Here is a 14,052-nt window from a genome sequence, read left to right on the forward strand (position 1 = left end):
TGGGACAGGGACGGAGAGCCCCTTCCCTGGCCGAGGCTGAGCAGGGAGAACGGGGCTTGTGTCTGCCCTCGCGGTGACTGCGCCTGGGTCCTGTGACCCTCGCTGGTTTGGAAAGGATCCCTCTCCTGCCACAGGAGGGGGTCCCTGTCCACAGCCAAGAAGGCCTCCTCCAGTGGCCCCCGCCTCCCTTCTGCGAAGCACAGCCCCTGGCACAGGCCTTCGCATCTGGCTCTGGCTCTTGCCCTCCGCACCCCCTTACCTGTGCCCTGGACGCCCTCCTTGGGTGTCTGACTCAGTTCCAAGGTCCCTCACAGGAGGCCTTCCTTACCTGCCCAACCGTTCTCTTCATAGCTACCCAGCTGGGGTCTGCAGTGACCCGTCAGCTGTTCTAGAACTGTCCCCACTGCTGTCTGGGACCGTGTTCATCATCACAGCCCCCGAGACCAGAGAAGCAGGCAGTGAGAACCAGGTCTGCCAGTTCCAGGGACCCAGCTCTCCCTGCCTGCTTCTCCCCCAGACTCACCCCTGAGGCCCCAGTCGCTCTGCCCAGCCCATCACACGCTGCCTGCCGGGCTCAGCCGGTGGACCTCTCTCCTCCCTTCCAGCCCTGGGCCGGGCCACCCTCGTGTGCCCTGGGTGGGCATCTATCTGCACGCCCTTCCCAAAGCTGAGCCCGCGTGGCCGCCTTCCCTGGGGATCAGGCTGCCGTGCTGCCCCCGCCGGTTCCCTGGGCTCCCCTCCCCTGTGCTGCCACGTCTGCCGAAGGAACATCGCTTGGCCTCCCTCAGGATCCCAGGGACTGGTTGGGCAGCCTTGGGTGGCCACAATCACGTAATGCAGAGCTGCAGGTGGCAGCGGGACCCACAGCTCAGGGAGGTGCCAAGCGGCCGAGGGACAGTCAGAAGCAGAGACCGAGAGGAGGAGGGGCGGCAGGCGAGGCAGGAAGACACCGCCTCGGAGAGGTTCTCGGGCGGCAGCCCCTCTTGGATGTCATTCCAAACTTCTTGGGGCCTTTTCTCTCCTCTCCTTGCTGGCTAGCCCCATGCTGGGACAGGTGGCCTCTGCTGCCTGGGCCTGGGGTCTGCCGGGACTCCAGAAGCCTCTTTTCTCTGCAGGACTCACCACGTCCCTGTGTCTAGACGCTGTGAAGCCAGAACTGGGTTTGGGTGCATTGGTCTGAGAATGCAGAGCAGCGGTCTCCCCCAGCCCCCTGAGCTGCTGTGATGAGTCTGGGGGTGGGCAGGCATCGGGCGGCCCTGAGAAGGTCCTTGGACACCGAGGCTGTCCCACTGCACTTGTCTTGTTCACAGGTCATTACGGAGCAAACAAGAATCGCACCCGGAATTGTCATGATCCCTGCGTGGTCACCACTGGGAGCAGGGACCATCAGGTGTGTCCCGGCCAAGTCCACGTGGCCCCTTGCTTATGCCCTTTGCAGCCAGATGAGCAGGGCCCTCGGGTTCTGAGGGGCAGTGTGAAGGGCAGGTGGGGCTGTGCTTGGAGTGAGGTCTGGGTGGCCCCGGAGTGGGTCTGGGTGAGAGCCAGCGTGTGGGGCGGCCGCCAGCGTTCTCAAAGGACATGCGGGGGCACCTGGCAGGCTGGGAACGGGTGGAAGGGAAATGTGCAGTGGGGGCAAACAGTTGTCCCCACGTCGCTGTGTGTGTTTTAGACCTGTCTCTGCCCCTCCGGCCACAAGCTCTGGGGATAAACGAGGATGGGGCGAGGCTGGCGAGGGATGAGCTTGGCTGCTCAGCAGGGCAGGTGTGGCGACCAGACACCAGGCTTTCTCGCCGCTGGATCAGGCCGGGCAGGAAGCCGCTGGGCCTGCGTGGAGCTCTCCCTAAACCTGGGAGATCTGCGCCCGGCTCTGTCCTGAAAAAAGGGAAGGAGAGGCAGCCGTCGCCTAAGCTCGGAGTCGTGTGAGGCTTTGTGGTCAGAGCTCTGTTTGGGTTAGGAAGCCTGGCTCTCGTAGCCTCCACTGTGGGGGGCGCGGCCCGGGCGAGCTCCTGCGTTGCTGGGTCCCCCGAGGTGGAGTGCTCACGGGCTTGTTTTGCGACACCTTCATCTCAGGGCCAAGCCAGGCCTGCCTCCCCCTCCCTCCTGCAGAAAGCCCTTGTCCACCTGGCTGTCCCCCACAGGCACTGAGTGTCCGCTGAGTGGCCCCCAGTGTGCTCCTCTGCCTGGCCCATCTGGGCAAACTACGCATCCACGTGGCTGGGGGCGGGGTCCCCGAGTGCGGGCTCGAGAGCCATCACCCCCTCCCTAGATCCGGGTCCCCAGCCATTGCATGGTGGGTGGAGGTTGGGGTGCTGGAGGGGGTAGTCTGGGCTGGTGGGCAGCTCTTCTGACCCCAGCCCTGCAGACCATCCTATGTGCGTGGCTGAACTTTGTGGGTAGCGTGATCCGCTCCCAGCCCTGCATGATCACCAGCAGCCAGGACCCATTTGCTTTCCTCATGGGTGGGCAGAGCCTCTGTGCCCTCGCCCAGACCCTGGTCATCTCTCCAGCCAAGCTGGCCGCCTTGTGGTTTCCCGAGCGCCAGAGGGCCCCAGCCAACACGATCGGCACCGTGTGTGAGTCCCGGGGGTGAGGCCGACGTCCCCGCTGGCTTAGTGCGTGGCCCGGCACCTCTGCGCTCCCCGCTCTTGGAGGGTGGGGACTCCTCCTGGGGGCTGGGGACCAGCCTGCCACTCTGAGCTGACACATGTCCCCGTCCATTCAGCAAACCCCCTGGGCATCCTGGTGGCCAACCTGCTGTCTCCCACCCTGGTGAAGAAGGAGGAGGACATCCCCTTGATGGTGAGGGAGCTCAGGAGTGCACGCACGTGAGTGTGTGTGTGCGGTGTGTGTGCATGCATGCTCATGTGCATGTGTGTTTGTGTGCACGTGTGTGCACCCGTGTGTATGGTGTAGAGTGTGTCGGTGTGCATGAATGGCTACGTGTTTGCGTGTGTGTGTGTATGTTTATGGGCTGTGTGCTAGTGCGTGTGTGCACAAGTGCCGTAGTGGCGGGCTCGTGCATCCACACCTGTCTGTGTGAGTGTGCACTTGCCACCTTCTGCGGTCACACATGGGTCGCACTCCATGCACGTGGGGTCTCCTCATGTGCAAGTACTGGGCATCTTCCCAGCACCAGGCACAACTCCAGGGACCGGGATGTTTGGCGGTTTCCTTGGCGGGGAGGCAGCTCCGGAGGGGCGAGAGGCCGGCTGGAGCAGGAGGAGGCGTTTGTGGGGGGCAAGGGAGGGAGATGAGGGACCAGAAGACTCTGAGGTGGACATGAGGCCGAGGGGTGGGGCCTGCAGCCAGAGGCCAGTGTGTCCGCTGAGCAAGGGGAGGGTGGCGGGAAGGGTCAGCGCAGGTGGCAAGCATTGGCGTGATGGACACCTGGGGGGGGGCGTCGGAGGGGAGAGTGACTCCATCTGGTCCAGAAAGACTCGGAGAGCCAAGGGTGTGCCCAGAGTGTCCAGGGAGAGAGCCAGGGCTTTGATCGGGTGGGGCAGTGGGGCAGGCTCAGGGCTGGGGGTTTGGAGGTGCGCCGAGGTGAGAGGGGCTTCCAGCTGGGCGAGTGTTGGGGTCGTTCACAGAGGTGGGAGGGGGGTTCCAGGTGGCCGCTGGATGGAGCTCCCGGAGAGGGCTGAGGCTGAGGCTGTCGCAGTCACCTTCGGGTTGCAGACATATCTTGAAAGCTAGGTTTCCAAATGCAACGAAGCAGAGCAGGCCCAGCACAACCCTGGGGCTTGCCGACGTCCACCTGGGGATGACCTGTGGGGGTAGCCGGCAAGGAGCCTGGAGCCGCGGGCATGAGGCACCCACACGCGTGTGCACGCATCCTCGAGGGCCTGTGCCTGTGCCTGCACACACACGCGAGTGCACTCGTGCGTACCCGCCCCGCAGCTGGGCACCTGCATCACCCCTGCTGCCCGCTGCGTGCATCTGGGAGAGCACGCCCCCCGCCCCGCCCTCCGCGGGGGCTGTCCACTCCACCTCGCGGAAGTTCCTAGCCGGCTGGAGCTGGTCAGTGCGGTGTGTGCCGGGGGAGGCGGGGAGGGGAGGGGGGCGGGGCTGCCCCGGGGCGCCTCTGGCTGTGCTGCTGGAGCTCCTGGACCGAGCAGCCCCTCCCCTTTAGCTCGCAAGGAACGAGGCCTACGTCATCCTGGCCGTGTGCTCGGGGGGGTGGGCAGCATTGGCATCTTCTCCAGCTTCTCGTCCCTCCTGGAGCAGATCCTCTGCGTGAACGGCTACTCCAGCGTGGGTGCCGGCCCCGCCCTGGGGGCCCCGTGGCAGGACGGAGCTTTGGGGGCCTGTTACCCCACAGGCTCTCTTCCGCCGCTGCTCTCCCGCTGGTGGCCGTGGAATGGCCCACCACCTCCTCAGGCGCTGGGTTTCCACACCTGGACGGGGTGATGTGGGCGCTACTGAGATGCTGTGTGAAAATCTGTGTCTGCAGACAGTGGGGTGGTGGCCGTGGGGACGGGGTGCTGGCAGAGCCCAAGTGTGTTCCACTGGGGTTTCGTGTGGCGCTTCCCCCATGCCCCACCCACCCCAGCCCCGTGGGACCCGCTGATCGTGGAGATGCAGAGGAGAGGGCCTTGCTCCACTCATAGCACCTCTGGCCGTGCCCTCCACTGTCTGCATCAGCCCTGGGTGTGGGGTTCGGGCCCCTCGTGTTCCCAGTTTTTCAGGGGTGATTGGCACTGAGGGGTGTCTGCAGTAGCCAGGCCCTTTCTCTAGCAATTGTTGAGTTCCTGGGTGGGGGTAACGCAGGGAAATGGCACCTCCAGGGGAGGACACCTCTTCCCCCAGCCAACGGTGCAGCCGAGCCTTCCGTGTCATCCTGCCTGGGCCTCAGGCTCCGTTCAGTGACCCTGCCGTGGGCCCCCCGGTGATGGCGTACATCCTAAGGATGAGGGCCTCCTCCTGGAGCCCAGATGAAAGAGCGCCCCCGCCTCCTCTCCTCCTCCAGGAATTTGCAGGCCTCTGCGGGGATCTCTTCATTGCGTTTGTGGTCTTGGGGGCGCTGGCTCTTGGCCTGTACGTGGACCGGACCAAGCATTTCACTGGAGCTGTCAAGATCGGCCTCTGCCTGACATCTCTGGTCTGCGTGGCCTTTGCCCTGGTGAGAGTCCTCTGAGCCGAGACCACCTTGCAGGAGTCAAAGTGGGGTGCCTCGGGGTGGGGGAGTTGGCAGGCTCGGCCGTAACGGACATCCAGACCCACTCGGGCCCAGGCACTGCTCGTTGGGGTGGTCCCTGCGTGGGACAGGCTCCATGGCCTCTCCGACCCTGGGCACTGCCCCGACCCCCCGGTGCAGGGCCTGGCTGGGTCTGGGCGTCTAGGGCTGTGGCACGTCTGACTCCCGCCCCATCCATCTGTGCGGCTCGCTGCCCCCAGGTGCCCCGGCTCGGGGGACAGACCATCTGCTCGCTGCTTGGGCTCTTTGCTTCTCAGCGGCGCCTGTCGCCATGGAGCTGGCTGTCGAGTGGTCCTTCCCTGTGGGCGAGGCTGCGGGCGCGGGCCTGGTCCTCGTGCTGGGGTGAGTGCCCATCCCCCAACGCTTCCCTGGGGACCCGGAGACCCTCCCCTCACCCCACCCCAGGCCACACAGCAGGTGACCTGCGCGCCTGCCATGTGCTGGCCTGGGCTGGCCGCTGGGCCCATGGTGACCAGAGCAGTGCCCTGCCCTCGGGCTGACTACGGGTGCCGGGGCAGCAAGCAGTGCCCCGGGCAGGGCTGAGGGCCTCGTGGCTGTGCAGGCAGGCCGAGGGTGTGCTCACCATGGCGCTGCTGACCTCCCTGACCGTGCGCCGCGTGGAGCCGTCCTTCTCCACCTGCCGGGACGGCCAGGACCCGCTAGACTGGAAGGGTGAGGGCCGCAGCCTGTGGGGCTCCGAGCGCGCAGGCCGGCAGGCCGGCAGGTCGGCCCCCACCCAGCCCTGGGAATCTCCCCTCCATGGGCCTCTTGGCGACTTCCGCTGTCCTTGGTGGGCGGGTGCAGGGCACCCACGGCGGGGGTTGGGGGATCGGGGTGGGGTCAGAGGGCAACAGGCCGAACCTCAGGCTCAGCCTGGTGGGAGCAGCCCTGAGGCCCTTATGAGAGCTCAACCTCTAACCCCTACGTGACTGGTTTTGAAATGAGATCAAAGAGAGTCAGGAAGAGACAGAGAGTGAGAAAGACAAAGACAGAGACAGAGTGTGAGAGAGACGGGAGTGGGGTCGGCCACCAGAGAGATGGCGTGTTGCACGCCCACGTCCCCAGACCTGGTGCGGTGACCTTGGGGCTCATGGCTGTGAACTCACCTTTGGGGCCTCTTGGGGCTGGGACAGGATCTGTCTCCGGGGTCACTCTGAGGTCATGGTTAGTGGGGTCCGGGGTCCCCAGCACCCGGGTGGGCACTCCGGCACTTGGGGGGCCTCGGCAGAGCTGGGCCACGTCTCCCCAGTGTCCACGCTGCTGATGGCCGGCCTGTGCGTCCTCTTCAGCTGCCTTGTGGTACTCTTCCTCCACACCCCACACCGGCGCCTGCAGGCCGAGGCCGACGCCAGCCCCTCCATCCAGGAGGACGTGCGCCCGGCAACCTCGGCAGCCACCCCCCGAGGCCCCGCCGCAGCCCCCCGTCCCCAGCAGCCCCTCCTGGGGCCGGTGCTCCTGGCTCTGCCTCCCTCCCCCTGGGAGTCCTCCGAGACGTCATGGGGCCCCTGCAGAGGACCAGAGGCCGGGGAGCAGTTGGTGTGATGAGAAGAGGGCCTGGGGACGTGAAGGGGCGGCCAGGAGAGGCAGGCCCTGGTCCCCTCGGCTGCACCAGTCACACCTGAGGCCGGGATGGTGTCAGCATCCGGGGGGCCCGGGGTCCTGGAACACAGGCGGGCTGGCCCAGGGGACTCCCTGTGGATGTAGCAAGGAGAGCTGCTGCTGTGTAGACAAGAGGCCGCCGACCGGGCGGGGCGCTCCAGCGGCCAGGACAGACCCAGGGTGGCTGGGGCAGGGGCTGCATGTGGGGAGGCTGGCCTGGCCTGGGGGCACGGGCTGAGGGGGCGCTGAGTGGGCTGGGGATTCTGAGGGCCCCAGCGTGGCCGAGTCTGGAGTGGACAGGTGTGGGGAAGGCCTTCCTTGAAGGAGCCTATCCCAGAGCCATGCTCAACCTCTGCAGACCCCTGAACGAGCAGCCCCCCAGCCTGGCGCTAGCACAGGTGGGGAGAGCAGGTGGGACCAGGCTGGGCCGGAAGCAGAGGGTGGGCCCCAGGCAGACGCTCCCACCCCCTGAATACCCTCCTGCCCCCAGGGGTCACTCTCACCCCCAGGGGGACACATTCTCCCTCCGAAAGAGACACTCGCAGGCTGGTTTGTGGGTTCACGTTTATTGAACTGGCCACGGCCCAGTGGGGTAGGGGTGCCCCTCACTCCTTCTCCTCCCCGTGGGTGAGCACGTAGCTCAGTGCCTTGTAATCCAGGTTGCCTGCAGTGTCGATGGTGGAGAACTGGAACATCTGGTCAACCTGCGAGTTTGGTGGGTTGTGAGGCCCAGGCAGGAGTGGGAGGGTCCCTGAGGCCGTAGCCAGCAGGTGAATTAATTACAGGAACTGAACTCCAGGCTGTCTTGTTTCTGTGCTTGGGGGGAAGGAAGTGGGGGGAGACCCTGCAGAGCAAGGGTTGGGGCCGGGGCGGGTGTCTCCCCTCCTGGACCCAGGGCGTCCAGAGGCTGCAGCCTCTGGGGGCTGAGGCACGTCCCCCTCCTGAGCCCCCAGAGCCATGCTTGGGCTTCACAGAGGGCCTTGGGGAAGGAGGTGGGGTGGGGGTGAGGGGACAAACCTCCTCAGCAGTCATCCTGTCGGCCTGGGACATGAGCAGCCGTCTGATGCTGAGGACAGGGGGGAGGGGCCAGATTAGGCTGCTCTGGAGAAGGCATGGCCCTGACCTGGAGGGGTGGCCCCGGGGGAGCCCCGTGACGGGGCCACGTGGGGGGACAGGGCTGCTCCGAGGTGGGTGTTCCCCCCCTTCAATCCCACCCGCTCACAGGGCAGGTGCCTCTTGGGAGCCTGGCTCTGGGTGAGTCCTGGGCACTGGGGTGGGGTGGGGGGGTGCCCACAGGGAGCCTTCCCTGACCCCCACACCCCTGGGGGCCAGTGCCTGGCACACCGAATAGGTCCGTTCGCGGTGCTTGGCTGAAGTAGCCCCCAAAGGGGCTAAAGACCCAGCGATGGTCTGAACGGCAGTGACCACTGGCCCCGTGTGGGTAGGGCTGGTCCTGCCCTCGGTTACCCTGAGGGAGTCAGGATCCCGGGCAGGCCAATCAGGATCTGAAAGCTGGGCGGGGGGTTTGGCACCCCTCCTACCCTGGTGATGCCCGGGCGCCTGCGGCCACACTTACTAGTCCTTGTTGATGCTGCCTTTGCCGTCGGAGTCGAGCATCTTGAACGCGTTGAGGATGGTCTCCTCGGCATCCGTGCCTGCCCACAGGAGGCCTTGAGTCCTGGGCGTCTTGGGGTCCATGCCCTTGCCCACTCAGTGCCCTGAATGGCCTTCCCACTCTGAGCACCTGGGAGACCCTCAGCTCCCACCCCAGGGGTACTGTTCTTGGGGTCCCTTGGGTCCCGCTAGGCCCAGAGCTGGGCGAGTTCTCAGTGAGGGACAGAGGCCCCCGTCAATGGGCGAAGAGTTGGGTCTGGGCTGTCAGCTCACCCACCCTGGGGGGCTGATGGGGCCCCACAGATGTGGGTCCCAGAATGCCAGGTCCTGGGGCTTTTCAAGAGATCTGCAAATTTGGGTTTTGATGTGAGACGTGTGGATCTCTAAGTGCTTGGAAGCAAGTAAGCGCACACACTGCGCTGGCAGACCTGCGGGCTGGCCCGGCACTCACCGCTCAGCTTCTCCCCGAACATGTTCAGGAACATGGTGAAGTTGATGGGCCCCGAGGCCTCCTTGAGCATGGCGTCCAGCTCCTCGTCCTTGACGTTGGTTTTGCCTGTTGCAGACGTCGGGGGTGGGGCGGTGGGGCCACAGGGCAGGAGTGTCGCCCTCCCTGGCTGCCTTGTGGTCCGTACAGATGCCCCACGGGGCCACCCCCCTCCATCATTCTCCAGGCAACCCCAGAACGAAGATGGGGAGACCGGAGAGAGAGAGGTGAGCCAGTGCAGGCACCCTTGGCCCAGGCGTGGTGGATGCGGGTTCTGATGGTCAGCAGAACCCCAAACCCCAGCCCCGGGAGGTGGACTGAGTGGGGGAGAGGAGCCCAGAAGGCCTGTGATCTGTTACCTGGGTGTGAGGGGGCCTGGAGGAAAGGCGGGCACCCCCCAGGTAGAAGCCAGCCTGCCCCCGCCCCCGGCTCCAAGGGCAGGACCGCCTTGGGCAGAGGTGGGGAGTGAGGGAGGGCCGCGGGCTGGGCCGTGCAGCCTGCCAAGGTGGGTCTCCCTGTCCCCTCCCAGCTCCATTCCTGGGCCTCCTCACCGGGCCCGGGGGTGGGAGTGCCAGCCGCCCCCGCGCAGAGGCATCAGCCCCTTCCTCGAGCTCTTTACCCAGCCTCCCGCTCTGGGACGCCCATGCTCAGGTTGTGCCACCCACCCCGTGATGCCCTCTGCCAGCCCTGGTCAAACTAGAGGGGAATTTCTCCCCAGGAGAGGCCCACCTCCTCCTCCGAGCCCACGGGAAGTCAGGTCAGGCTTGACGGCCGAGGACCAGAGCGAGGACACTCCTGGGAGCCGGAGGGCGGGGGAGTCGGGGTGCTGTGGTGGAGTTCTGCCCCTGGGGCACATACCCAGGGAGGCGTAGGTGTCCTTCAGGTCCTCCTTGTCAATGAAGCCGTCTCGGTTCTGGTCCATTAGTGTGAACGCCTGGAACCGAGGCCAGGTTCACTGGGCTGCCCCGAATGAGGGCAGGCGCCCCCTTTCCTGGCTCTGGATCGAGGGCCTTGTCACCTGCGTTACATTTCCCAGGGGACCCCTCAGGCATGAGCTTCTGGGTGGAGGGGTTCCCGGTACAAGAGCAGGGCCTCACCTCCTTGAACTCCTGGATCTGGGTCTGCTCAAAGTTGGAGAAGACATTGGATGATGCCCTCTGGGCCCGCAGGGCCCCCCCTTCCTTCTTCTTGGTCTTCCTGCTGGCCTGAGACGAGAACACCAAGGCTCAGGGTCCTCCAGCCTGCCCGAGGGTCTCCTTGGGGGCACCCAGGCATTTGGGGAGACAATGCAGAGGATGGGTGGACCATGGCATTTGGGGCTCCAGGGGGCCCCAAGCCCGTATCCCTGGGCTGGGGCAGCTGCAGGTGCTTGGCACGGTCAGAGGGGCCCCTGGGGGGCCCCTGGCAGAGCACAGCACCCAGGGTTCACCCTGAACTATGCCCTGCTCAGTCTGCAGTCCAGCCAGGAGGACCAGGGAGCAAATGAACCGTGCCGGCGGCCAGAAGGTGGAAGGGCTTGTTCTGGGGATCCCACTAGGGTGAAGGCCAGGACCCCTACCTTCCAGCCCCAGGCTGTCACCAGGGCTGTCATAGGGCACAGATCTCCCCCAAACCCCAGCACACGCAGACCCTCACACATGCGCATAAACTCAACTTGTATGCACACATAATCAGGCAAAACACACTCATGCATGTGACACGTGCACACACACCCATCCACACCGTCCCACACGCACATCAGGTACAGACACACTCGTGTGTGTACACGCAGCACACTCACCATGCCTGGGTCTGCCTGATGCAATGGTCTGTGCCCTCCCTGCTGAGGTCGTCCGTCTTAAGCTCCTACCCAGTCCCCCAGGACAGCTCAGACTCCGGCTGCCACTCCCTACAAGGACAGGCTCAGGGCTACCCGGGGGACTGGACAACTGCAGAGCGAGCTCTGGCAGCCAGCAGTGAGTCATATGCCCCCATCCTGCTGGCCCAATAGGCCCCCAGCCTCCCGGCACCCCCCCCCCACCTGCCCCCTACCCTGGAGCCTGTGTTCTCCTGGATTCTGTGCATCTCTGGGGTGACCTGCACATGGGTCAAGGGCCTGGGGACTGCGGGAGCCAGAGGAAGGGGCACCTTTCCCAGACTTGCACACAGTTACTGTGAATGACCCTGGTGGCCAGTCAGCAAGCGTTCCTCAAGTATGTCTGTCTGCCCTTGCCTCCCCGCCTTGGTGGCAGAGACGTCCCAGGCCCCGACCCCAGCCCTGGGGCCAGCCCTCCTGTCCCCACGGCAGGGAGCTCCTTGCCTGGCCCTCAGAGGGGGAAGACATTTCTGGGATGGAGGATGGCCCATATGGGCTGGGCTGGGCCCAGCACTCAGCCAGATCTCCCTGCTACACCACGGCCCCAGGGGCAGAGTCTGGGGAGGGAACCTGGCCCAGGTGCCCGTTGGTGGTGCCAGATGTTGGCGGCCACCACAAAGTCCGGGAGAAGATGCCCTGGTCCTTGGTGGTGGGGAAGTGCAGAGCTGGTGGCAGGAAGGGATGGGGGGTGGCCTGCAGGCCGAGCACCAGGAGGAGGCCAGCGGGCAGATGAAGTGGGCAGGTGGGATTCCACAGTTTCATACCTGGAGAACAAGTTTTCTGAGCCTCCAGGGCCAGGTCTGGGTGGGGTTGGGATGAGCTGCAATCACTGGGTGGGGGGTCCTCAGGGGCACATCTCTGAACCACACAGCACCTGCTGCGGCTGGAAGGCGAGGGGCACACACCCTCCGTCACGTGCTCCTGAGGTGCTGCCATCCGCGATCCCAGGGCCAGCTCACCATTTGAGGAACCTGGCTGGGGATGCGTGACCCGCCTGGAGGGACCTGGGGGCTCCTGGGGGCTCTGTCTGGAGGACCCCTGGGGGGCTAACGTGTGACCGATGTGGGACACCTGGGCCTGGGCTGCGCGGGGACCCCATCACTGCCGGCCAGGCGGGTCTGGGTGCGACGCCGGGACGGACCTCGGCCGGGCTGCGGGAGTGGGGAACAGCACACCGAGAGAGGGTAGGCCCGTGGGGTCTGTGCTCAGGAGGCCCAGACTCGGGCAGGGCCAGAGGAGGCTAGCTGAGCCCCTGGGGAGGTGTCCTGCGGCCGGCCTCGGTCTGAGCGCAGCTCTGAAGATAGCCGCAGAGCCTGGCTCCTGGGAGAATATCGGGATTCAGCACGGACAGCTGGCCCTGACAGGTGCAGGGGTGTCAGCAGGCGGCCCCTGCGTCCTGAGCCAGGTTGGATGCGCCCCCCGGCCCCACCCCGCAGTCCCCAGGAAGGACTCTGGGCCAATGAGGGTCTCCCCAGCTTCAGGGGTCTTCCCTGGGCGGTTTCCGTAAGCGTGTGTTCCTGGGCCTGTGCGTGCCCTCCGCTGGCCGCCACTCCCCCCGGCACCGTGGAAGCTAGTGGTATGTGGTTCCCCCCACCAGCACTCTGGCCCCACCTTCAGCCCCAGAGAAATTTATTTTTGATTCTGGAAAGAGGAGTTGCTGAGAAATCTGGTTTATTTTAAAATCCAGGGAAGGGAAACCACATTTGCCTCCTGAGGTCATCTGCCGGGCTGCTCCAGGGCAAGGAGGTGGAGGCGTGGTGCTCAGCGTCGCCACACGGCCTGTGGGCGGCGGACGAGGGTTACTCTGTGCCTTGTGGGGTCAGTGTGTGCTTACAGCTTCCTTGGGAAGGAATGAGCGGGGAGGGGGCGGGTCAAGAGGCCCTCCCCCCACCCCAGGCCCCGCAGAGGCCACAGAGGACGGGTGTCAGGCAGGAGTCCTCAGGGTTCAGAAAAGAGCCCAGCCGCCCTGCAGGATCCGCCTTGGCGTTCCCACCGCCAGCCCAGGAAACAGCACAGGTGATTTACTAGTTTCCCAGTGGAAGGCCCAGAGCCAGGGCTCCCCAGCAAATGGAGAGGGAGCAGGGTCCGCTCAGGCCCCTGGCGGCTGCCGAGGGGCTTCCCCTTGGTGCAGAGTTACTGAGCACATGCTATGTGCCCTGGAATTTCTGTCCCTGCATTCTGTTCTCTTTAGAATCAGAAGTGATCTCCCCCAGCAGTGGAGCAGGGACGCTTGTGAGCCCCCAGCCCTGGTTCTCCGGGAGTTTATGCCTGGAGCAGCACAAGGCCCAGGGCATGGGTGGTCCTCCCACCGGACCCCCAAGCCCCGTTGCCGTGGGAACTATGTGTCAGCACAGCAGGCTCAGTTGGGAGGCTGTCTGGCCACCACTGCCCATCTCTGGGCAGCCTGTTTGCACACCTGGGCTCGGTCAGCTGTGTCTTCGCTGGGGCTGACCACAGATCTGGGGGAGACAGTCTTCTCCTCTGAGGGGGCCAGAGTACCCCACCAGTGCAACCCCTGCCTCCCCAACAGAGGGCAGCAGAAGTGAGAGTGAGGACCTGCCTGATGTGAAGCTTGGGGCTGCGTGATCCTGAGGGCCGGAGGTGGGGAGACGCAGGCAGCAGGCTCTGCTGGGGTGGCCTTCTCAGGAAGACCTGAGCGCCCTTCTGCTCGAGAGGCTCCTAGGGTGAGGAAGCTCTAGCTCTGCTGCGGGGCTGGGTCCGGGACCGGGGGTGGGGGTGGCAGGAGGGGGCACCCCAGGCAGTGCGGCCCCGGGAAGCGACTCGGAGGCCACATGGTGGGCCTGGCCTGTGAGCCCAGAGGGGATGGCCACGGCCACCCCTCTCTGCTGGGAGCCGGCCTGCACTCAGGTTACATTTTGTACCCGGACCCCGGATTCCCTGCCCAGAGCCTCGAGCCCCTTCCTGGGCCGTCCTCTGGGCTGACCTGGGGCTGCTGCGGGCCTGGACGAGCCTCGGCGTGGCTGGGGCCGCACTGCAGCAGTGGGCGGGGCGGGACAGCCCAGGGAGGGAGGATAGCGAGCACGCTATTTCGCACTTTGTAATGTGGACTTATACTTTTCAAATATTTGTACCTGGGGTGTGCGGGCCTCGATTTGTGCTCAACCTGGTCCGAAAACTTCAGTACCTGGAGGGGTCGCACCCGCTCTGGGGAACCGGCACGTGCCGCCGGGGCCACTGCGCATGCGGAGCCTGTCGCGAGCCGCGCGCCGGGTGACGTCACCCCTCCGCGAACGGGCGCGCGCGCCGTTCTCCCTCCGGCCGCCAGGGGGCGGCTCCGGCGCC

General features: G+C 65.5%; 1 protein-coding gene across 3 annotated transcripts; it reads right to left on the reverse strand.

The window, feature by feature from the left end:
• Positions 1 to 7,356: 7,356 nt before the first annotated feature.
• On the reverse strand, positions 7,357 to 10,138 carry MYL5 (myosin light chain 5). 3 transcript variants are annotated; one of them, XM_068542365.1, is made up of 6 exons: positions 9,992 to 10,138; positions 9,753 to 9,828; positions 8,859 to 8,963; positions 8,370 to 8,448; positions 7,811 to 7,859; positions 7,357 to 7,497 (listed from the first exon to the last, which is right to left on the reverse strand). In XM_068542365.1, exons 2-6 carry the CDS (start codon positions 9,814 to 9,816, stop codon positions 7,399 to 7,401), a joined length of 396 nt encoding a protein of 131 aa, XP_068398466.1. In that variant the 5' UTR covers positions 9,817 to 9,828; positions 9,992 to 10,138; the 3' UTR covers positions 7,357 to 7,398. The 3 variants fall into 3 exon arrangements, with proteins under 3 accessions (XP_068398466.1, XP_068398465.1, XP_068398467.1); XM_068542364.1 differs by having other exon boundaries at positions 9,624 to 9,828; XM_068542366.1 differs by lacking the exon at positions 7,811 to 7,859 and having other exon boundaries at positions 7,383 to 7,497; positions 9,624 to 9,828.
• Positions 10,139 to 14,052: the final 3,914 nt, after the last annotated feature.

This window comes from Eschrichtius robustus, chromosome 4 (assembly GCF_028021215.1).
Source record: "Eschrichtius robustus isolate mEscRob2 chromosome 4, mEscRob2.pri, whole genome shotgun sequence".
Classification (NCBI taxonomy): Eukaryota; Metazoa; Chordata; class Mammalia; order Artiodactyla; family Eschrichtiidae; genus Eschrichtius; species Eschrichtius robustus.